Consider the following 22,613-nt stretch of genomic DNA (forward strand, 5'->3'; position numbering starts at 1 on the left):
GACACAGATAAATACAGTTATGAAGTAACAATGAAATAATTTTGTAGTTGAGGGGATCGTTGTAACAGGAGGAACTGAATTCAAAGGTTGCAGCATTAGGAAGGTTGAAAACCAGTGCTCTAAGTGGTGGCACCTGGTGTCTTTTGGCGTCCTTATCACGGTGGCTGCTTATCATAGATCACAGGCACTGGCTCTTATGGTGCCCAAATTCCTCTCTGCAGGATGTCCAGGGCGGGCGCTTTTGCGAGGAGCCAAGGATGGGCTGTGAAGGACAGTCCTGAATGTGCAAGGACTAAGGTGGTGAGAGAGGGGTATGAAAGGGTGGGACTGCCACAGAGGCACTTAGAGCAGGCGGCATGATGTCCACCTGAGCTCAGGAAATAGTCACAACACACCACCAGGCGCAGCAGGGAGAGAGCTCTGTGGCCGCCACCTCCCAAGCCTGCCTAGACCTGAGCAGGTCCCGCGTGGGACTGGTGCCTGGGAACAGGGTGGGCATGTTTCGGAGGAAGCTTTAACCGTCAACTTGACACAACCTGGAATCCTCTGGGAAGGGAGTGTCAAATGAGGGACAGCACAGATCATATTGGCCTGTGGACATGTCTGTGGGAGATAGGCTTGCTTTGTCAACTGGTGTAGGAGGGCCCACTGTAGGCGGCACCATTCCCTGTGCAGGCAGTTCTGGCTGTATAAGAAAAGCTAGCTACCCACTCAGCAAGAGGGAAATCATACCCGGTCCTGGAAACCTACCCATTCCCCAGGGCTAGTGAAAGCCACAGCAGTGTGATCCCTAGCCACATGCCAAATGTGTGTCCTTCCGCCCACGGATAAGTGTAGCTCTCACCCCTCACCCACAGAGGCGATAACAGAAAATAGATCAAAATGCAGGGTGGTGGAGTGCAATCCCTACTACACTCCTCCCCACCAAGGCTCAGGGAGGATTGCAGAAGAGCGGGCAGCAGAAAAGACTGTGAGAGCCGGAGGAACAGGACGTTTGCTGTGGGGTCCCGTCTACTCAAAAATGCCAGGGACGCTGCACCAACGGTTGCTGCCTAAACGTGAGCTGAACGATGACGAAAGAAATAGACATGCTAGAACGGGCTCGGCCCCACACAAAGAAGCACAGGCAACTAGGAAATGCTAAGGGTGGGAGAAAAATAGTCTTTCCCTGCGAAGAACACAGCAACTGGTTATCCAATACCAAGTGGTCAGCCCTGAAAACATACGCATATACATAAGGAGATTATATGAAGTAGGCAGTATTTATATATTTAGGGATAGGTAGACAGATGGATGGATGGATGGATAGATAGATGATAGATAGATAACAAACAAATATGTGTATGTGTGTGTGCGAACGTCTGTGTAGCAACAATTGCATAAAAAGAGACCATGAATTTGAATGACAGCAAGAAGATACATGGTATATGGGAGGGGTTAGAGTGAGGAAAAGGAAGGGGAAAATTATGTAACTATATTATAAGCTAAAAAAAAAAAAAGGAAGCTAGCTAAGTGTGAGCCTGTGAGCAAGCCAGCAGGCTCTGTTCCTCCATGCTTCCTCCTTCAAGCTCCTGCTTGAGTCCCTGGCCTGACTTCCCTCTGTGGTGGACTGTGACCTCCCCTAAGTTGCTCTTGGTTAGAGCGTTTATATCACAGCAGTAGAATGCAAACCGGCACACGTAGGCATTAGTCTTTACCCGTCTGAGGCTCCCTGGAGAGCCTGCTTCGGTTTCTCCAAGTTCAGAACTTGCTGAATACAGGGAGGGCATCGGTGAGACATCTAAGAGTGAAAAAACCCATCTGTGTCTCCTGGGGAAGAGTCTGAGGAAAGCTGGGAGGCAGATGCTTTGAGAAATTAGGGCTTTGGAGCAATCCCAGGAGTCTAGAACGTTCCAAACATGACCACAGAGGCAAATGCTGAGAGAGTCACTTGAGGCTGAGCTTTGAGCCCTGAGCAAACAGGAAGTAAAGGTGCAACAGGAAGTGAAGGGGAAAAGGGTGGAAACTGCCATCTGGGCTCTGAGGGGAAGCCCGAAAGATAAATACACAATAGCTACAAAGTTTAAGGGAAATATTTTTTGTTGCTATAACAAAATACCTAAGATAAACAGCATATAAGGAAGAAAGGTTTGTTTGGCTCACAGTTTCTTGGTGGTGTAACACAGGTGATGCTCATCTTACTGAGACTGGGAGGAAAGGACAAAGGGTCAGGATCCCTTCACGGGCAAGCCCTCTGCCCTAAATTCCTTCTATGAAGTCCACTCCCCAAAGGGCTCCTTCTCATCCCAGTAGGACTGGAAGCTGGGAACCAAGTCTTTAGCTTTTAGGTCTTTGGGAGTCACTTAAAATCCACACCATCATACTCAGCATTTAAGGAACTCTGCCAAGTAGCTGCCCGAGCACTGACTTAATAGACTGGTTCTGATACATAGCGCATATGATGTAGCCACCTCAGGAAAATTACAAGGCAAAAGTAACAAGTGTACGCTAGAAATATCAACAACAGGCTGCAGGGGGAGAGACACAGAAATCGAGAACCACCATAAAAGTGCTCATTGTCCAGTGTCAGCTAGCTCTGCATCCAGCAAAGAAGTAAGCAGGAGCTGGGCACGGAAGGAAACATCTAGAAAAACGCTCCCAGGCTGACTCAGAGACTGTGCTCCCTGGAGGGGGCCTTTAGATCAGCTCTGTTGGACAAACTCACAAAGCTTTGATCAGACCACAGACAGCTGAGGGGAATGGGGAGAATGCTGCCTCACCTACCAGGATACTATGAGAGAAGGACAGAAGGAATCAAGTGGAAATTTTTGACTTCTAAACTAAGACCAGCTGAAGTGATGGTTTCCCTGTAGGGCTTTGATAGCCAAAGGGAGAAGGCAGAAGGGCCAGGGGACCCCTGAAACAGACAGTGTGAGGAGATTTTCTTTTTTTAAATGACGATGAGCAGGTAGATCTTGAGAGGCTAGGGGACACCCTAAGGCACAACCACATGTGTGATGGGAGTTCCAGAGGTACAGAATAAGAAAGAAATATAGTGGCCCAAACATTGCTAGTTTTAATGAAACCCACAAACCTGCACTCCGGGGGACTCGGTGGGTACCATGGACAGCGGCACTTTCACAGCGGTGTCAGATTGCAAAGAGTTGGAGTGAACCTTGGCATGATGGGAGATGACTGACAGCTGAGGCTTTGTGAGAAGCCATGGGAGCAGGGGGAGGATTGTGACACCGAGTGCTGAATGGGTTGGAGGGGAGACAACAGGGGATGGTGACGAACCATCCTTGGATCGAGCAGAGTCAAAGCAGCCAAAACAGAAGCCAAAGCAACATCCCCAGATGGGTTGATGATGTCACCAGAAAGGGTTAATCCATAGCAGACTATATGTGTGTGTGTGTGTGTGTGTGTGTGTGTGTGTGTGTGTGTGTGTGTGTGTATGTATGTATGTATGTATGTATGTATGTATATGTATACTGAACTGACATGACACCAGCTGGTGGCTGGACCATAGTGAAGGGACAAAGCAACAGTAAAGATTTCAGTTGACATCTGACATCTGTCACCCCGCCCATCTCTTCTGGAGCTATTCCGCAGCTGTTCACAGTGTGTTCTGATGCTGCCCAGGACTAGCTAAGGCTGACCCCGAGCCATCCTTCGAGTCGAGGAATGCTTGTTCTTTTAGGACTCTCCGAGTTCACATATGGCTTGAACCAGTTGATCCTTTATCAGTCTAGCTAAACGTTGTCGCTTCTGTTGCTCCTTTCACAGAACCAACTCGGTGCCTCATCAATCATTGCTTTTCCATTTTTCTGTCTTATTTCTTGGTTCTATCACTTACCCACGGAGCCTGATTGGCCTCTGGTATTCTTCCATTCCGCCATTTCCTTATTGAACTTGGATCTAGTTCTAGCATCCGGTTTTTACTAGAGAGAGGGAGGCATGCTGCAGTCCCCACTGCTGTCCTGGAACTGGAATTGCCCGGCTCATCAATTCTGTTCCATTTTCTTTCAGGATTAGATGCAAGGAATGACATCTAGAAACATCTAGGGTTGCTGGACCTTCATGAGGGACTCTGCTTGTCATTGCGTGATGCTCTGTACCCTTCCCCTGCTGATAAACCACCCCAGATTGCACACTGATTAGTTCCTTACTGGGCCACTGGCCACTGCCACCTTTCTGTCTGTGGCCACCTCCTCCCAAGAGGCCTCGTGTCTCCAGGCTACACAATGGCTGCTGGGCCCCACACAGAATTCCAATTGCTCTAATTTCCTCAGGCCCCAGCTCCCTGAGGTCTGGAGAATCATGGCAGCCTTGGGGGGGGGGCAAGCTGAGTAATCAAGGCTAGAACATCCCCCCTTCTAGTCCACAGAGACGCCTCCAGTGAAAGTGTTTTCACTGTCAGACACCTGGGTAGAAAGGCTTTGGCGCTAGGTTTTGACTCTAGATGTTTGGGTACAAGATGTTGCCACTTTCCTTCCTTCTGCGTTGATTCTGAGGCTAGGCGGAGGTGTGCAGAGTGTCACCACTGCAGTCTGTCTGTGGAGTCTCCCGTCTCACCTCCCTGCTTATCAGGTCCTGTCCCACTGCAGCCCTGGCTGTCACTGATGTGTATTCAGTCCCTGTAGTAGCTTCTTGTTAGCAAATACCTGAGGAAAGGACTGTTTCTGCTCGAAGTCTGAGGAATCCAGTCCATATGGTGGGGAAGGCTTGACGGCAGGCATGTGAGGCAACTGGTTCAGAAGCAGACTGGAAGTGGTCTGGCTATAAACCCTCAAGGCCTGCCCCCAACCTCAGCGACACTTCCTCCAGCCAGGCTCCACTTCCTAAAGGTTCTAAACTTTCCAAAGAAGCGCCACCAGCTGGGGACCAAGTGTTCAAACAGGTGAGCCTGTGGGGACCTCTCACGTCCAAACCACAGCCATCACCTCATGGTAACCTTTCCCAAAATGCCTCAGAGACAGAATCACATATGGTGTTTCACCTATTGCCTTGGAATGTGCACACAGACATTCAAGAAGGCAGAACTGAGGGTGGCAATAAACACATGTAGTTACACACCTGTCGAAGGCCAGCTCTGACAGTGTGTTCAGCGATCCAAGGAGGGGACGTGGAGTAGGCAACAGATGTAAAGCAGGCACACACTCACACACACACACACCTGGTGGATAATGCAAGGCTCCAACAACTTCACACATATATACATGCATGCATGCATGCATACATACATATGTATACACACACACACACACACACACACACACACACACACACTTTGTAGATTGAGCAAAGCTCCAACAGTTTTATTATCTTTTCTCCCACAGCAAAATCTTTCAAGAGATACAAAAATCACAATGTGATTTCATTTTATTTTCCTTTAAGTGGACGATTATAATGAGTATACATAGAAAAAACCATGTTCTCCAATATATGATCAAAATGCTTTATGTATTATGGATAAAAACAAATTAGTCTCAATAACCCACATATATTTGTAACTAAGCAACTTGTTATAGATTAACAAAGTGTAAGCAAGTGACGTAATTTTCTCAGCCAGTTTCTCTTACTGACAAGCTGCAATTTGCAGTTACAAAGAAAGGATCGATTATTTTATTATTTATCTTTAAAAAGTAATCTTATAAAAATCTTAAAAGAATCACAAATCTAAACTTTTATATAAAAACAATCAGTCATTTCTACTTTAAATCTTAAAGCTGCACATCTACTTATTAACAATTTTTTTTTATTAAATCATATCAGGAAGCTGAGGGCAAATGTGGGTACAAGAAATTAATCATCACCCTGATCACCAGCCCAGCTTTAGCAAGAGAGTCACATCAGCTAGTGCCCGTCAGGCTGCCAGTGTTCTTGCTGCCTGACCTCAGAAATCCCTCATTCACTTATTAAGATTGTGACTTTCTGAACTTCAAATTGTTCCCTAAGATTTTATACATCAAAGCCACTAATGAAAACATCGTAACCTAACCTCACTGATAATCTACATCTCTAAGTCCTTTCTGAAGGTGGTGGATGGATCATTAATCTGCTCTAGTGACAATCCTTGAAAAAAATCAATCACTATTATTGTAGGTTCCAGTGATGCTGCCCAGTGAGGGGCTGGAAGCCCCCTTAGAGATTTCATACAACTCACAGATTAGGAGGGACGTGGTGACCATGAAGACAAGGAGAGTGATTCTTCATAGTAGCATGAAGTCCTCAGGACGTGTAGTCCTCTGGCCTCTGCCTCTCTGAGGCACGCTCATTGCGGCTGTGCTAACCAGTAGCCTGAATTCCAAGAGTTCTATAAAGTTGTTTTGATGTTCCTCTCGCAGGGCCCCCAACACACAGCCCTCCCCCAAGTCATCACAGAAATGCACTGTGGTGACTATTGAAGCCATGTTTGAGCCAACATCCCACTTTTATTTCTGGGTGTGCCACGTAATCACAATGTCCCCTATATCTCCTTGCTTCATTTTTGGGGTTGCACACATGAGATTTTCATTCCTCCACCTTCCCTCTCTTTTCTCTCAGACTGGTTCCCAGCTGCTTCCCCCCACTTAGAGCAGGACGATGGTTCAACAACAGCTCTAGATTTGGAACTCTGCAACATAGGTGTCCCCACAGCCATGCAACACACTGCTCCTCCGACAACGAAGTGTATGGACACCCTTTAGCTCCAGAACAGTCTCATCTTGCTCCCGCATTTTCTACCTCCATACCTACACCATGAGGTGTTTGACACAGCCGGCAGTTGCTCAGTTTACCCACCCGCCCTTCCTCTGCAATACTCCGATGCTTTCTCAGGGTCTGTGTCTGAGGATATTGGGGTCCGGCTCTCGTCTCCAAGGGCATTCTCTGTCGTCACAGAGTTCTAGCTTGGCGCTTGTTTCCTTTCTGATGAAAAAGAATGCTTCCATGGCCTTCTGGTCTCCATTGTCTCATCAAGAAGTCACCTGTCAGTCATGTTGCTTCTTTGAAGGAGCCATGTCTCTTCCTATTCCCTACTGACCATGGTTATATTCCTGCTCCATGGGCACATGTGTGGATTCCTATGTAGTGCTTACCTAAACTCTTTTCAGTGAACCTAAAATGCACTTTGTATTTGTAGATCAATGCCTTTCATCAGTTTAAAGCCCCTACCTGTTTGTGCTCAACTAGCCTACCCCACCCCCTAGTCTCTCCTAGGATTCAAACCATTCCCCACCCTGCCCCCATGCGTATCAATTTTATTTCCTCTACTTCAGCTTTCTCTACCCCTGTATTCAGTCATCAAACCTCCCACCTCCTCCCCTTCACTAATCTTCTCTTCAGCCTTATCTGTTAAACTGTTTACCTACTCTATTACAGAAGGAAATGTCAGGTTTTTATGTTCTTTCTTTGTAGGATTTGGGGGTTTTGTGGATTTTTGGGGGGGTTGTGTGTGTGTATGTGCGCGTGTGCGCGTGTGTGCGCGCACGCAATTTTCCTGAAATATGTGTCACTGACCCTTTGAGGTAAATGCTTCATTTAATCTGAAGAGAAACAAGAACATCGCCATGGTTACCCTTTTTGGTTCTGTAGTGCATCTCCACAGTCACCCACTTTGCTTTTGTAGTTCTGGGGACCAAACCCAGGGCTTTGTGATTCCTAGGTATTCACTCTGCTGCCAAACTATGCCCCCACCCTTATCAGTTGTCTTCAGTCCAAGTGTGACTATTCTAATACCTAGAACTCCTGTTTGTTCTTCTATTGACTCTGGGCCAACTGGTCTTGTCTTCTAGAATATCTGGTAATGCTTAGCCAGTGGCAAGAACTCACTGTGGAAAAAAAATCTAAGCTCCCTTGGCTCTCTGGTGGTGTCTGGCTTAGAAGGGACGGCTGTGTCTCTGGCAAACAGTTGTTCTGGGGGGTGGGGGGGGCTTGTCACTTTCAGTTGAACTTATGTACAGACAGGGCCGTCTGGTTTCTGCTTTGCTTTTCTCCAAAGCGGGTCCTGCACTCACAGTCAGTGTTTGCTTCTGAAAGCCCAGCACTTCCCAGACCCCTCCACCTCAGCAGACCCTGGACTCTGTGCCTTATTCTCCAGTTCTGAGACCACCAAAGGCTCCGGTCAGCTCCTTAGCCTCTTGCTAATGAGCTGTGACTCAGTTATTGCCTTGAGAGGAAAATCCACAGGGCTTTTCCCCGATGCCAGGGATTTGGCCCTTCAAGTCTCAGCTATCCCTGGGCCTCTTGGTGCCTCCAAACAGAGATTCATGTGTCAAGTCAGTTTCTCCACCCTCCTTAGCTCTACCGACTGATAAGGGTCCACTCCCCACGGTCAGGCATGGTGGGCAGAGGGTCTCACACAGAATCAAAATGGGGCATCCACATCTCCAAACCCTGCCACCCTGCACCAAATTCTCAGAAAAGAAAAGGTTTTTATACTTTTAGAGACTTTCTACTGAGAAGTGACTGTGCCAGGTGAGACCGTGCAGCGAGTGGGACAAACCAGATGGGGCCTTTGGGGATGCAGTGCGATGCAAAAGGACAGGCGTCTAGCCTGGACAGGGCAGGAAACTGGGCAGGGATGGAGTTTGTCCATTGCCAAACAACACTCAACAAAGCTCTGGACCGCAAACGTGGAGTGAAATCCAAGCAGAGCAGTACAGGATCTTCCATCGACCCTGTGCCCGTCACGCACCTGCCGCTCCCGCTCTCAGACCTGCTGGGTGCAGATGTAGGGACAGGGTGCCTGATCTCCCCCTCTATAGAACAGGAACACCATTGGGGATCGGGCCACATGAGACAGGCTACATGGGGTAGATGGGACACTCTGAAACCACAGGTCACCTCTTTCAGCCTGTGCTGTGCTGGTTGTGGAGTGGCAGCTGGTCACACATGTCAATGTCTGTCTTACCTTAGAAGGCCCAGACATGGGCATTATTTTGTAGCTAAGCCTTAGCTTTTAGCTCCACAAGCTTCAGAAGGTCCAAACGATTGTACACAAGAGCTGGGATGCATGTCTAATAAGGAAGTAGACAGTAAAGACTTTGATATGAAATATGGGAAAAAACAAACCCAACAGCACAGATTATGGAGGTGTGAGACCAATCGCAGGGAGGGTGAGGAAGGCTGTTCAGGAGAAGCAGGGCAGAGGAATATGAGAATAGGCAGAAGACAGACAGACAGGCCTGACAACAACATCCCAGACAAACAAACACCCTAATGATGGCCAGAGTCACACCAACAAGGAAGGGAGGCCAAGCCACACAGCAGCACAGGAGGATAAAAGGCGACGGCCCAGCACCTCGCACACTCACACTCTCACTCACCACTCACTCACTCTACCCCAAGCCAGCTCTGCCATGGCCGCCTCCACCATGTCTGTCTGCTCTGATGCTTGCACCCACTCCTCCTGGCAGGTGGACGACTGCCCAGAGAGCTGCTGTGAGCCCAGCTGCTGTGCCCCCAGCTGCTGCCAGTCTAGCTGCTGCGTCCCAGGTCCCTGTCTAACCTTTGTCTGCTCCCCAGTGTGTTGTGGGTCCAGCCCCTGCTGCCAATCTTCATGCTGCCAGCCAGCGTGCTGCACCTGCTCCCCCTGCCAGCAGTCCTGCGGTGTGACTCTTTGCTGCAAGCCTGTCTGCTGCACACCTGTCTGCTGTGGATCCTCCTCATGCTGCCAGCAGTCTAGCTGCCAGTCCTCTTGCTGCCAACCCTCATGCTGTCAATCCTCCTGCTGTGTTCCTCTTTGCTGCAAGCCTGTCTGCTGCACACCTGTCTGCTGCACACCCATCTGCTCTGGATCCTCCTCATGCTGCCAGCCATCCTGCTGTGCACCTGTCTGCTGCAAGCCTATCTGCTGCAAGCCCTGCTCCAGCATGTCCCTGCTCTGCCGCCCTGTGTGCAGACCTGCCTGCTGTGTGCCCACCTCCTCCTGCTGTGCCTCCTCCTGCCAGCCCAGCTGCTGCCGCCCAGCCTCCTCCTGTGTGTCCCTGCTGTGCCGCCCTGCCTGCTCCCGCCAGGCCTGCTGTGGCCTTTCCTCAGGCCAGAAGTCCTGCTGTTGCTGAGTCTGTCTACTATGGACTCATGTACTCCCCAATCCCTTTCTACCCCTTTAGACGGCCCCTGCTGTGAGATCTTCCCAGGACAGAACCCTGACATGTTGTCTGCGCTGACTTGTGCTATCCCCCTGCTGCCCAGGAGCCCCACCTGCACCCTGCATCACCCTCTTCCCTGGTCACTTGTCTTTGGCAGCAACCCTTTAGCAGTTCACAACATCAATAAACTCTTCTAATGTCCTGGATCTCCTCTCATGCTTTGAGAAGTGTGGCTTAAGTAGGTGTCGGTCTCCGCGGGCTGTGATTATTTCAGGAGGGAGGGACTTAGCCCTGTAATAGTGAGAGACGCTGGCCACCTGCCCTGGGGGGTGTCCAGTGGAGCGCAGCATCACACTCTGCACAAAGTAGAAAAGTGAGATGCCGCCATGATGGCCCTCCATATCTGGATAGGGTCCCCAGCAACCATATAGGGTCCACATTGTTTATGGGTGATTACCTCAGACACATGCATAGCCATCGAAGAGAAGCCACTGCTGGGGAATGGATCCTCAGGAAATAGACAGCCGAACTCATGTCTGGGGCATCTCCCAGGCTTGAAGCCTATCTTTAGTACCTAGAGTAGTTCCCTGAGGGGAATTCCTCTGAAGAGACTCAGAGAAGTCACCTGACCTAATTTACCACGGGGTCACCTAAGTGAGTCCCAAATTACCAGCCTGCTGCCACCCAGCCCATACACACAGAGCCTGAGTGATCACAGAAAGACAGCATGCTGCTGAAGAGCTATTCAGTTTAGTGGGCGCCCAAATCGGGAAAAGGAGGCCCCGTAGAAGATGGATCAATTGATGAGAACCCTACCATCCTCACATCTTCCAACGCAGCCAAGAAGTTGGAGAGCAATAGAGCAATCGGCCAAAGACGGGAAGATGTTTAAAGAAAGAAACCCTGAGTGGGAGAGCTGAAGAGAGGTGCTGTTGGGAGGGGCATGTTGATGAGTTTAGGGTGGGACTCACAGCCACTAAAAGGCTTCATAAAGTCAATAAACCATGGGCCTGGCTCAGGTGCTTCCACAGGAGGAAATGAGTGAGCTGGAGCGGCAGACAGACACCCTGCCCTGTGCAGCAGAGCCCAAGGGCCCGCCTTTGTCACCCACTCTTGGTGTCGGGCATGCTGAGGTGTTTGTCAGATAGCTGACACACACCTCTCCATCATTGCAGTGTCTTACAGAAAGCTTTGCTGTCCTGGGTGCCCTCCCAGTTCGGGATCCCTATGGAATCTCCCTGTCCACCAACCCAGGTGACCCCTGTGCGGCCTGCACCCTTCACTTAGAACCATGCTCAGGTCTTTATGGCCTTCCAGGTCCCCTGACATCCTCCACATTCTCTAAGCCTCTCCGTGCCCCTCTGTGTCCCCCCCCCCACACACACACTCTCTCTCTCCCACATCCTCCATGCCCCTCCGAGCCCCAGCAGGTCCTACCACGTCCCTTCGCATCCTCCACACCCCTCCATGCTCCTCCGGGGCCCCACACATCCTCCACACTGCTGAATGTCACTCTCTTCTCTGGAGGCAGAGTCTCTCCCTCGACAGGGTTTCTCCCTTCTTAACAGGGTCTCTCTCTTCCCTACAAGGTGTCTCCCTCCCAGCGGAGGCTCAGCATGGCTCTGTGGAGCATTTGCCATTGTGATTAAGGCAGCTGTGCATATTGTCCTCAGATCTCTGTGTAGATGTGGTTTTTCAGCTCCTTTTAATAAATACCGAGGCGTGTGAGTGCTGGATGGTTGGGGGTGTGTTTGAATTTTTTTAAAGAGTCCCCCAAGTTCTTCCACAGCTCTGAGCCATCCTGCATTCCCTGAAGTGGTGGAGAGTTCCCATCACTCCTTCCTCCTCAACATCTGTTGTTCGTATTTTGAATTTTTGGCATTCTAACAAGTATACAGATTCACTCTCTCATATTCTCTCTCTCTCTCTCTCTCTCTCTCTCTCTCTCTCTCTCTCTCTCTCTCTCTCTCTCTGCCTCTGTCTCTCTGTCTCTCTGTCTCTCTCTGTCTCTCTTAGTCTCTCTCTGTGTGTCTGTCGTCTGTCTGTCTGTCTGTCTGTCTGTGTCTCTGTCCATCTCTCTCTATCTTTCTCCGTCCCTCTCTCCCCACACTAGGGTGTTTCTATATAGCACAAATTATCCTCAAATTCATGATCCTCCACCTGCCTTAGCTGAGATCACAGATGTGGCCCTCGCTGCCTGTGACCTCAGTTTTCCAAGTTTACATTGTGGCCATCACTTGCCATCTGAGGGCCTTCTTTGGTAAGAGCTCTATCCAACTCTCTTGCCCAGTTTTGAGTTAGGTTGATTCATTGTTGGGTTTTTTTTTACTCTTTTTTTAATTAATTTATTCATATTACATCTCAACTGTTATCCCATCCCTTGTTTCCTCCCGTTCCTCCCTCCCTCCCACTTTCACCCCATTCCCCTCCCTTATGCCTGTGACTGAGAGGGACCACGTTCCTCTCTTGTTGATAGCCTATTATCCTTCCTCTGAGTGCCACCAGGCCTCCCCATCAAGGGGATGTGGTCAAATATGGGGCACCAGAGTTCATGTGAAAGTCAGTCCCCACTCTCCACTCAATTGTGGAGAATGTCCTGTCCATTGGCTAGATCTGTAGAGGGGTCCGATGTTTACTGCACGTATTGTCTTTGGTTGGTACTGTAATTTGAGCAGATCCACCCATCATAATGTTTTTCTTATAGGTTCCTAGGACCCTCTGGATCCTTCTATTGCCCCATTCTCCCATATTTCTCTCACCTAGAGTCCCAATAGGATGCCTTCACATCTATCCCAATTTCTTGGTAAGTGAAGACTTCCATGGGACATGCCCCTTGTGCTAGTGTCCAATTATAAGTGAGTATACACCATGTGAGTCTTTGTGCTTCTGGGTTACCACACTCAGTATGATCATTTCTAGTTCCATCCATTTGTCTACAAATTTTGGGATTTCCTTGTTTTTAATAGCTGAGTAGTATTCTATAGTGTAAATGTACCACAGTTTCTTTATCCATTCTTCCACTGAGGGACATTCAGGCTGTTTCCATGTTCTGGCTATTATGAACATGGTTGAGCATACGTCCTTGTTGTGTGGTGGAGCATTTTCTGGGAATATTCCAAGGACTGGAATAACTGGGTCTTGAGGAAGCCCTATTCCTAGTTTTCTGAGATAGCACCAGATAGATTTCCAAAATGGCTGTACAAGTTTGCACTCCCACCAGCAATGAAGGATTGTTGCTCTTTCTCCACATTCTCACCAGCATGTGGTGTCACTTGAATTTTTTATCTTAGCCATTCTGATGGGTGTAAGATGGAATCTCAGAGTTGTTTTGATTTGGATTTCCCTGATGACTAAAGACGTTGAACATTTCTTTCAGTGTTTCTAAGCCATTCAATATTCCTCTGTTGAGAATTTTCTGTTTAGTTCTGAGCCCCATTTTTGAATTGGGTTATTTTGTTTGGTGGTGTTTAATTTCTTGAGTTCTTTATATATTTTGGATATTAGACCTTTGTCAGATGTAGGGTTGGTGAAGATCTTTCCCCAGTCTGTAGGCTGTCGCTTTGTTCTGTTGAGAGTGTCTCCTGCCTTACAGAAGCTTCTCAGCCTCATGAGGTTCCATTTATTAATTGTTGACCTTAAGGCCTGGGCTGTTGGTGTTCTGTTCAGGAATTTGTCTCCTGTGCCAATGTGTTCCAGGCTCTTCCTCACTTTTTCTTCTAACCAATTTAGTGTCTCTGGTTTTTATGTTGAGGTCTTTGATCCACGTGGACTTGAGTTTTGTGCATGGTGACAAATATGGGTCTAATTGCATTTTTTTTTTTACACATAGACATCCAGTTAGACCAGCACCATTTGTTGAAGAGGCTATCCTTTTCCCATTGTATAGATTTGGCTTCTTTGTCAAAAACCAAGTGACCATATGTGTGTGGATTCATTTCTGGGTCTTCGATTCGATTCCACTGATCAACCAATGTATTGCTTTGCCAGTACCATGCTGTTTTAATTACTGTTGCTCTATAGTACAGCATGAGATCAGGTATGGGGATTCCTCTAGAGGATCTTTTATTGTACAAGATTGTTTTAGCTATTCTGGGTTTTTTGTTTTTCCATATCAAGTTGATAATTGAACTTTCAATGTCTTTAAAAAATTGTGTAGGTATTTTGATAGGGATTGCATTGAATCTGTAAATTGCTTTTGGTAAGATGGCCATTTTTACTATGTTAATTCTCCCGATCCATGAACAAGGGAGATCATTCCATCTTCTCATGTCATCTTCAATCTCTTTCTTCAGAGTTTTGAAATTTTTTTCAAACAAGTTCTTTACTTGTTTGGTTACAGTAACTCCTAGATATTTTATATTGCTTGTGGCTAATGTGAAGGGTGTAGTTTTCCTAATTTCTTCCTCTGCATGATTGTCATTTGTACATAGGAAGGCTACTGACTTTTTTGAGTTAATTTTGAATTCAGCCAATTTGCTGAAGGTGTTTATCAGCTGTAAGAGTTCTCTGGTGGAATTTTGGGGGTCACTTATATACACTATCATATCATCTGCAAATAGGGATCATTTGACTTCCTCCTTCCCAATTTTAGAGGAATTTCCTTAAGTATCTCTCCATTTAATTTGATTTTGGCTATTGGCTTGCTGCATATAGCCTTTATTATGTTGAGGTATGTGCCTTGTATTCCTGATCTCTCCAAAACTTTAAAAAAGAATGGGTGTTAGATTTTTATCAAATGCTTTCTCTGCATCTAAGGAGATGATCATGTGGTTTTTTACTTTCAGTTTGTTTATATGGTGGATTACATTGATGGATTTCCATATATTAAACCATTCCTGCATGCCTGGAATGAAGCCTACCTCATCATGGTGAATATCTTTGATGTGTTCTTGTATTCGTTTCGCCAGTATTTTATTGAGTGTTCTTGCACCGATGTTCATAAGAGAAATTGGTCTGAAATTCTCTTTCTTTGCTGGGTCTTTGTGAGGTTTAGGTATCAATGTGCCTATGGCCTCATAGAATGAATTTGGTAATGTTCCATCCATTTCTATCTTTTGGAGTAGCTTGAAGAGTATCAGTATTAGCATATCCTTAAAGGTCTGGTAGAATTCTGCACTGAAACCATCTGGCCCTGGGCTTCTTTTGGTTGGGAGACTATCAATGATTGCTTCTATTTCTATAGGGGATCATTGTTGGTTTTAAGGGTCCTTTGTGGTGTGCACGGCGGCCTCTGTCAGATATAGGGACCAGGTTCCCCACCCCTGCCCCACCCTACCCTCATCAAACCATGCATCTCTTCTTTAGTTGCTTTTCTGATGGTGAAGGAAGGTAGGGTTTGTTCTAGTTCACAGTTTGAGGACACCGTCCATCCTGGCGGGGAAGCCATGGTGGCAGGAGCGTGAGGAGGAGACTCATTGAGTCCTCAGGAAGCAGAGAGAAGCATGCTGGTGCTTAGCTCACTTTCTCTTTTCTATTCACTCCAAGATTCCAGCCAGTGGGATGGCGCCACCACACTCAGGTGGCTCTTCCCTCCTCGGTTAATCCTCTCTGGAAACACCCTCACTGACACGCCCAGAAGTGTGCCCTCTGGGTGATTCCAAATCCTGTCAGGATGACACTGACCTTCAACCACCACAGTGCAGAGGCAGCACATGCTCTGCAGTGGGAGAAACAGCTGTGGGCGTGTGCCGAGAAAGGCCTCGGGTCAGTTACCCAAGAGGAGCTAAATAATAAGGCCAGGAAACAAAGGCCCCAGTGGAAACAGACCAAGAAGAATCCACACGGAGCCTCAGGACCTCTTCTGAAAACCAGAAGAGGGGGTGACACATCGCAAGCCACTCGGAGGCACGCGTTACAGATAGATGCCTTAGGTGAGGGGTCTGCCCAATTCTCTTGCCCACTTTAAAGTCAAGTTCGTCATTTTTAGGGGTCTTTTGCATATTGCAAGTGGAAGCCTTTGTCAGGTAGGCCCTCAGCAAACCCCAGCAATGGAATCCAACCTCAGAGAACCAGAGCCAGGGGCATGGATTCCGTGGCTCTTCAGTGTACCCCAGAGCCTGGGTGCTGACGGTTTGGTCCCCATCCTGTGGCATTGTAGGGAGATAGAACACAGGCTGAGCAAGCTATGGGGATCAAGCCAGTAAGTGGTGTTCCTTTGTGGCCTCTGCTTCAGTTCCTGCCTTTAGACCCTGGCTGGCTTCCTTTGATGACAGATGGTGATGTGGAAGTGGAAGATGACATTAACCCTTTCCTCCCCAAGTTGCTTTTGGTCATGACCTCTATCACAGCAGCAGAAAGTGCACTAAGACATTGGTGCACGCCTTTGAAGGAGACATTCATTGGGATCTTGGCCGTCTTCTTCCTCTCCTAGCCACCACGAGTAAGCAGATTCCTGTCACATCCCCCACCATGACATGCTGCCTGTCACAGGCTGGAAGGCCTCACAGCCAAACGGCATGTAGTGTGTAATGACTTGAAGGAGCCATCTCCCACAGGCGCCGCCAGTATTTGAGCATTTGGTCCCCAGTCAGTGGCACTGTGTGGGGAGGACTAGTGGGTGTGGCCTTATGGGAGGAGGCATGTCCGTGGAGGCAGGCTTTGGGAGTTTAAAGACTCGCGACTCTTTGCTTCATGCTTGTGGCTCAAGATGCGAGCTCCCGGCTTGCTACTCCAGCTGCCACAACTGTTTCTACACCTGGCACTTCCACCCCATAATGAGCTCTGCTCCCTCGGAAACCATAAGCCTACATACAGAAACTCTTTCTCCTTTAAATCGCCCTGCTCATTGTTGTTTTATCACGGCAACAGAAAAGTAACGGATACAAAGCTAGGAGGTAAGTGACCTTTCCTCTCTATAGGTAGGTTACCTCTGGCATTCTGTCACAGTATCGAAGAGCTGCTTAGCGCTGTGGCTAAGTGTGACAATCTCTGGAACAAAAGATTAGTTTAATATCTGAAAAAATCAACTAGTGTAATATACTGCATTGATGCAATGATGGCAACTATCACGTGATCACATCAATCTATACCAAAAAAAAAAAAAGAGCTGGGACAGCCCAACACTCTTTCATAATAAAAGGACTTCACAAACCCAGGCAAGGAGACTTCCTTACTGTGGTGGGGTATCCATTTGGAACCTACAGATGACATCACCGTGTGCCACGCCTTTTCCCTAACCTCCAGCAAAGCACAGGCATCCACTCAGCCGATCAATCCCAGACATCACTGGGGGAGAGATGACCTCATAGCCAAGCTAAGGCCATGAGTTGCAGAGCGCATGCTCCGGAAACCATGAAAGTCACATGGAAAGCCTCTTAAATACACCAGGAAGTGGTGTGTCCCTGCTCATCTGCAGACTTTTCCAGTTCCTGGCAGAAGCCGAGCAAACATCTTTGCAGAAATGTACAAGTTGGTTTTAAAATTAATACGTAATTACAAGAGAGCCAGAATCACCAAGAGAAACGAGAAAAAAAAAAGATTTCTCAGATCCACACAGGAAGCATAATGCGTGGGAGACTGGCTGATGGGACAGGCCTCGTGAGTACCAAATGCTCCTCTTTAAACCACGCTGTCACAGGCCAGGCATGGAGGTGCACATCTGTAGTCCTAGTCGTTAGGAAACGAAGGCAGGAGGGTCAGGAGTGTCACACCATCCTCAGCCAAACAGTGAATTCCAGGCAAGCCTGGCCAACGTGAGACCTTATCTCAAAAGGAAAAAAAAAAGTGTAAAAGCAGGCATGAATACGGAAGAAACGTTTCACTAAGGAAGATGAGATGGATGAGCAGCAGGTGAGACTCAGCTGGAAATGCCAAGCACAGTACAAGAGCCCCACAGCCTGTTAGAGCCACTGAGGCTAAGATACCCAGTGTGGGGGGTGGAGGGGGTGCATCCTCTCACACTGTGTGTGGGATGCAGACGAGCCCATTAAACACAGTTCACACAGCACGGTCATCAGAGAGTGCACCCCCACCACAACCAACAAAGAGCAGAGAGCGCTTCCCAGTCAGTCACGCTACTGTGGAATGCAGATGCCCTGCCTCCCAGGCATAGAGCAGCCTGAAGATAAACACTTACCTGCCACGTGACCCAAGGAGACTACATAGAGCATTTACTCTAGAGAAAAGAAAACTTGTCGTCACATCAAACACCAAACACAAACAATGGTGACAGCAGCTTTATTCACATCTGTAGTAAACAAGGGACAATCAAAATATCCATCAGTCACTGGAGGGATACACTGTAATAAATCAACACAATGGAATATTATACAGTCATAAAAAGAGATAAACTTTGTACGCAGTAGTTGGTTGAATCTTGAGGTCAGAGAATTGTAAGACATAAAGAATGGATTAATAGCCGGGCGGTGGTGGCGCACGCCTTTAATCCCAGCACTCAGGAGGCAGAGGTAGGTGGATCTCAGTGAGTTCAAGTCCAGCCTGGTCTACAAAGCAAGTTCAGGACAGTCAAGGCTACACAGCGAAACCCTGTCTTGAAAACAAGAAGAAGAAGAAGAAGAAGAAGAAGAAGAAGAAGAAGAAGAAGAAGAAGAAGAAGAAGAAGAAGAAGAAGAAGAAGAAGAAGAAGAAGAAGAAGGCATTAACTGGAAGGAAGGGAAGTGGAGTGGGGCTGGCGGCTGGCAGCTGGTGGCTCCAGATGGGCAGGCTAGCTTGCCCCTGAGGGGTTAGGCACTTTACCTGTTCCTCCTGTCCCTGGCCTTAGCTCTGCTTTCTGCAGGCAAGATCTCTCACAGTCTCTTGCTAAAGCCCAGCCCACTTCCCTCCCTTTTCCTGTCATCAACACCCTCAGTCATCCCACAGCGCAGAATGGAAGATTCTGTCTTTGTCTATCTGTCCTACAGGCTCCGACTGGCTGCTGGGCTGTCTGAATTCCCCCATATGTCCCTGTGCATCTGAGGCTCCCAGGCTATGCTGGGCACACAGCATGAAGTTTCCATTACAGAGAGGCACAGTCTCGGCAACTGTGGGACTTTTCTCCACCACTCCCTTTCTCTGATGCTGTTCTGGTAGAGTCTGTGTTCTGGGAGAATGTGTCTCCCTCTAGTTTCCCTCACTGTCTCATTCTCTGAGGACCTGTGCTACCTTGACACACTCAGGCCAGTCTCCCACAGTATGCAGAGACACTCTGTCAAGCAACCCTACCCGCCCACTGCCTATAGTGAAGCAGCCTGGATGGTCAGGCGAGTGGTATGTACACAAAGCAAGACCCAGCATGGGCAAGGCTCCACTCAGAGGACCAGGCACTGCAGCACCCTCAGGCACTAGCCAGCATGTGGAATTCAGGAGGAGTGACTCTCCTGTAAATAAACAGATTAACAAGGGCTTGCAGGACGCAGCTCAAAATACCCATGAGGAAGGAAAGCTCTGGAGGCTTCCGGCTGAAAACATACCCTGTCTGGTATAAAAGCTGTCAGCACAGCACATAACACACACATCACATACACACATACTCACATACTCACACCTCTCAGCTCCCAGCTAACCCCACCATGGCCGCCTCCACCATGTCTGTCTGCTCTGATGCTTGCACCCACTCCTCCTGGCAGGTGGACGACTGCCCAGAGAGCTGCTGTGAGCCCAGCTGCTGTGCCCCCAGCTGCTGTGCCCCCAGCTGCTGCCAGTCTAGCTGCTGTGTCCCCAGCTGCTGCCAGTCTAGTTGTTGTGTCCCAAGCTGCTGCCAGTCTAGCTGCTGTGTCCCCACCTGTGCCCCAGCCCCCTGCCTGACCCTTGTCTGCTCCCCAGTGTGTTGTGGGTCCAGCCCCTGCTGCCAATCTGGCTGCAACAGCTGCTGCACACCCTCATGCTGCACCTGCTCCCCCTGCCAGCAGTCCTGCGGTGTGACTCTTTGCTGCAAGCCTGTCTGCTGCACACCTGTCTGCTGCACACCTGTCTGCTGCACACCCATCTGCTCTGGATCCTCCTCATGCTGCCAGCCATCCTGCTGTGCACCTGTCTGCTGCAAGCCTGTCTGCTGCAAGCCCTGCTCCAGCATGTCCCTGCTCTGCCGCCCTGTGTGCAGACCTGCCTGCTGTGTGCCCACCTCCTCCTGCTGTGCCTCCTCCTGCCAGCCCAGCTGCTGCCGCCCAGCCTCCTCCTGTGTGTCCCTGCTGTGCCGCCCTGCCTGCTCCCGCCAGGCCTGCTGTGGCCTCTCCTCAGGCCAGAAGTCCAGCTGCTGTTGATGGGCCTGATCCTGGTGCCAGATGGTCAGGTCCCTCCTGTGGACACTCAGCTTCTCCAGTCTCACCCTGAACTGGGATAGATGGTCCCCCATGATGGAGCCCCCAACCTGTCCTTTGTGACTTGACCTCTCCTCCTGTGTCCCAGGAGGCCTGCTGGTCCTCTTGGACCGTGTCCTTGCCCCTGTCCCTCTGTTCTGGTTGCCACCTGCATCAACGTGTCAGTGGCCCACGGCTTCAATAAACCCTTCTAAGGACCTAGATCTCGTCTCATGCTCTGTAGTAAATGCTTCTCAGGCAAATACGTCCGTCTGCTTAGCCAGGAGTGTTTCTGGGAGGGAGCTCCGCCATGAACAAGAGACAGCAGCCACTTCCCCTCCCCAGGGTGGTAGTTTGAATGGAAGAAGTGTGAATTCAATAGGCTGATGTACGTGAAGACTTGGTCTCCGGTGGGCGGTCCTGTTCGTGGGGCCGTGGGATTCTTAGGGGCTTGCTTGAGGACGTAAGTTCCTAGGAGCAGGCTTCCAGAGCCGAGAGCCTCGAAAGCTTCATCCTGCTTTGAATTTGCTCCCTCTGTTTGCTGTGGCCACTGGCTTCCTGCTCTACTCACAGGCAGCCGTTAACCTCCCAGCCTTAGGGACTCCTCCTCTGGAGTTCTGATAAACTCTTCTATATGTCACGGTGCTTATTCACAGCGACAAAAAGTAACGAATACAAGAGTGTGTGTGTGTGTGTGTGTGTGTGTGTGTGTGTGTGTGTGTGTGTGTGTGTGTGTGTGTGTGGGCGCGCGCGCGCTGGGTTGCAGTGAATAGAGGGCTCACTCCCTATACCTCCCGTACTCACTATTCATCCTTAGCTCCCTCTCAGCCTGCTGTGTGGCTCCTGGTACCCTGGACATCACTGGGAGGGTTTTGTTCTCCATCATCTGCCAGTTTCCAAACTTCACACCATTTCCTGGAAGTCCTCAGGAAGCAGGTTCACTCTCTTATCACTGTCAAAGCCACAGAGGCAAAAAAGATCCCTTCTTGTTCCCAAAGGAAGCTAAGCAAGTGTCCCCTCCTGTGACCAAGGCACACTGCACATTGAGCCAATGTGGAGCCCACACTGGCCCTCTTTGGAACAGGTGCCTAGAAGACTCACCATGGCAGAGCCTCACTAAAGAAAATAATAATAAGTGTGCAGGCACTTACACACGCAACTGTTGTCAGCTGACTTACCTTTCCGGCTCTTCGGACTGCCTGTGTTAGGCTAAGAGCAGCTTGGTGAGAAGCCTTAGTATAAATTGGCCACCATGGAAAGGACACTGCTGCTTTTGAGATCGCAGACCTTGCGGGCACTCTGCTTTGCCAACTGTAATGAGACGCACACGGCACGGAATTTACCGTGTCCACCTTTGTGAGCACAACTCAGAGGGTGCTATGACCCCACTCACCGGTCTACCTAGCAACCCCCAGCCATCTTGTGAACTACTAGCCGCTTGCTCTGCCCCTCAGGCCCTGGGTGAGGATGGAGGGGTGAGGTGTGGCTGGGCGGCTGGAGAGGGGGTGCAGGGGGGGGCTTCCGGCCTGGCTTGTTTTACTCAGCAGGAGGTCCCCCAGGCTCCCTCATGATGGAGCAGGATTTCTCTCTACAGGCTGAAAACATTACATTTTGTATATAGACTAGGCTGCTTGTACAAAGCAAGCTAAGGTTGGGGTCAGGAGGCACACTGAGTTCCCACTCAAAAGTGGCTAGGGTAGGGTAGGGTAGGGTAGGGTAGGGTAGGGTAGGGTAGGGTAGGGTAGGGTAGGGTAGGGTAGGGTGCCATCAACTCCACCCATTCTCCAGTTAGCTCCACCCTCCTCTTCTCGGTCCCACCCACTGTCCTGCTATCCCCACCCTCTTCCCCCACCACCTCCCTGGTGCGGCTTTCCTCTCCCCTTAGCTCCTCCCTCCTCCTCATCTGCCTCACCTCATTGGTCTTGCCCATCCTTCTTGGTCCTTCCCTCCTCCCTTTCCTTCAGCTCTGCCCCACCTCTGGTCCTGCTCTCCACAGAAGAATGAATACTTGCTCTCCCTGCTGGCGGAGGAGAGGGACACGCTGCTGCTCGGCCTGAGGTACTCGACCACACAGCTGCACTTCCTGTTTCTCAGCGAGGACTTGGCTGGTGCCTGGCAGACCCGCGTGTCCTTCCGGAGCCCCGGCCTCGTGGACAGCCAGTGGCACACTCTGATCTTGGCTGTGTCCCAAGGATCCTTTTCCCTCACCGTGGACTGTGGCCTCCCCGTGGACATGTAGGTACCAGGATGTGCATCCCAGTGATTGACCACGCTCTGTGTCATCTGGGCAACCCAATTCCAGTGGCTGTTCTGTCACTGTGAAATGAGG

General features: G+C 49.3%; 3 protein-coding genes across 3 annotated transcripts in view; all 3 read left to right on the forward strand.

The window, feature by feature from the left end:
- The window catches only part of TSPEAR (thrombospondin type laminin G domain and EAR repeats), a 59,798-nt gene that overhangs the window by 17,673 nt on the left and 19,512 nt on the right, over window positions 1–22,613 (forward strand). Inside the window, exon 2 of the mRNA XM_084752002.1 lies at window positions 22,281–22,519. Coding sequence (XP_084608128.1) covers window positions 22,281–22,519 — 239 coding nt within the window. The remainder of the gene's footprint in view (window positions 1–22,280; window positions 22,520–22,613) is intronic.
- LOC311580438 (uncharacterized protein) lies at window positions 9,250–10,258 on the forward strand. Its single transcript, XM_084752032.1, has one exon. It carries the CDS (start codon window positions 9,321–9,323, stop codon window positions 10,020–10,022), a length of 702 nt encoding a protein of 233 aa, XP_084608158.1. The 5' UTR covers window positions 9,250–9,320; the 3' UTR covers window positions 10,023–10,258.
- LOC311580439 (uncharacterized protein) lies at window positions 19,509–20,508 on the forward strand. Its single transcript, XM_084752033.1, has one exon. The coding sequence runs from the start codon at window positions 19,559–19,561 to the stop codon at window positions 20,246–20,248; it is 690 nt and encodes a 229-aa protein (XP_084608159.1). The 5' UTR covers window positions 19,509–19,558; the 3' UTR covers window positions 20,249–20,508.

The sequence above is a fragment of the Acomys minous genome, assembly GCF_964271855.1.
Source record: "Acomys minous genome assembly, chromosome: 13".
Taxonomy (NCBI): domain Eukaryota; kingdom Metazoa; phylum Chordata; class Mammalia; order Rodentia; family Muridae; genus Acomys; species Acomys minous.

Coding starts and splice junctions, on each gene's coding strand:
- LOC311580438 (XM_084752032.1), top strand. CDS start 9,321: ATGGCCGCCTCCACCATGTCTGTCTGCTCTGATGCTTGCACCCACTCC.
- LOC311580439 (XM_084752033.1), top strand. CDS start 19,559: ATGGCCGCCTCCACCATGTCTGTCTGCTCTGATGCTTGCACCCACTCC.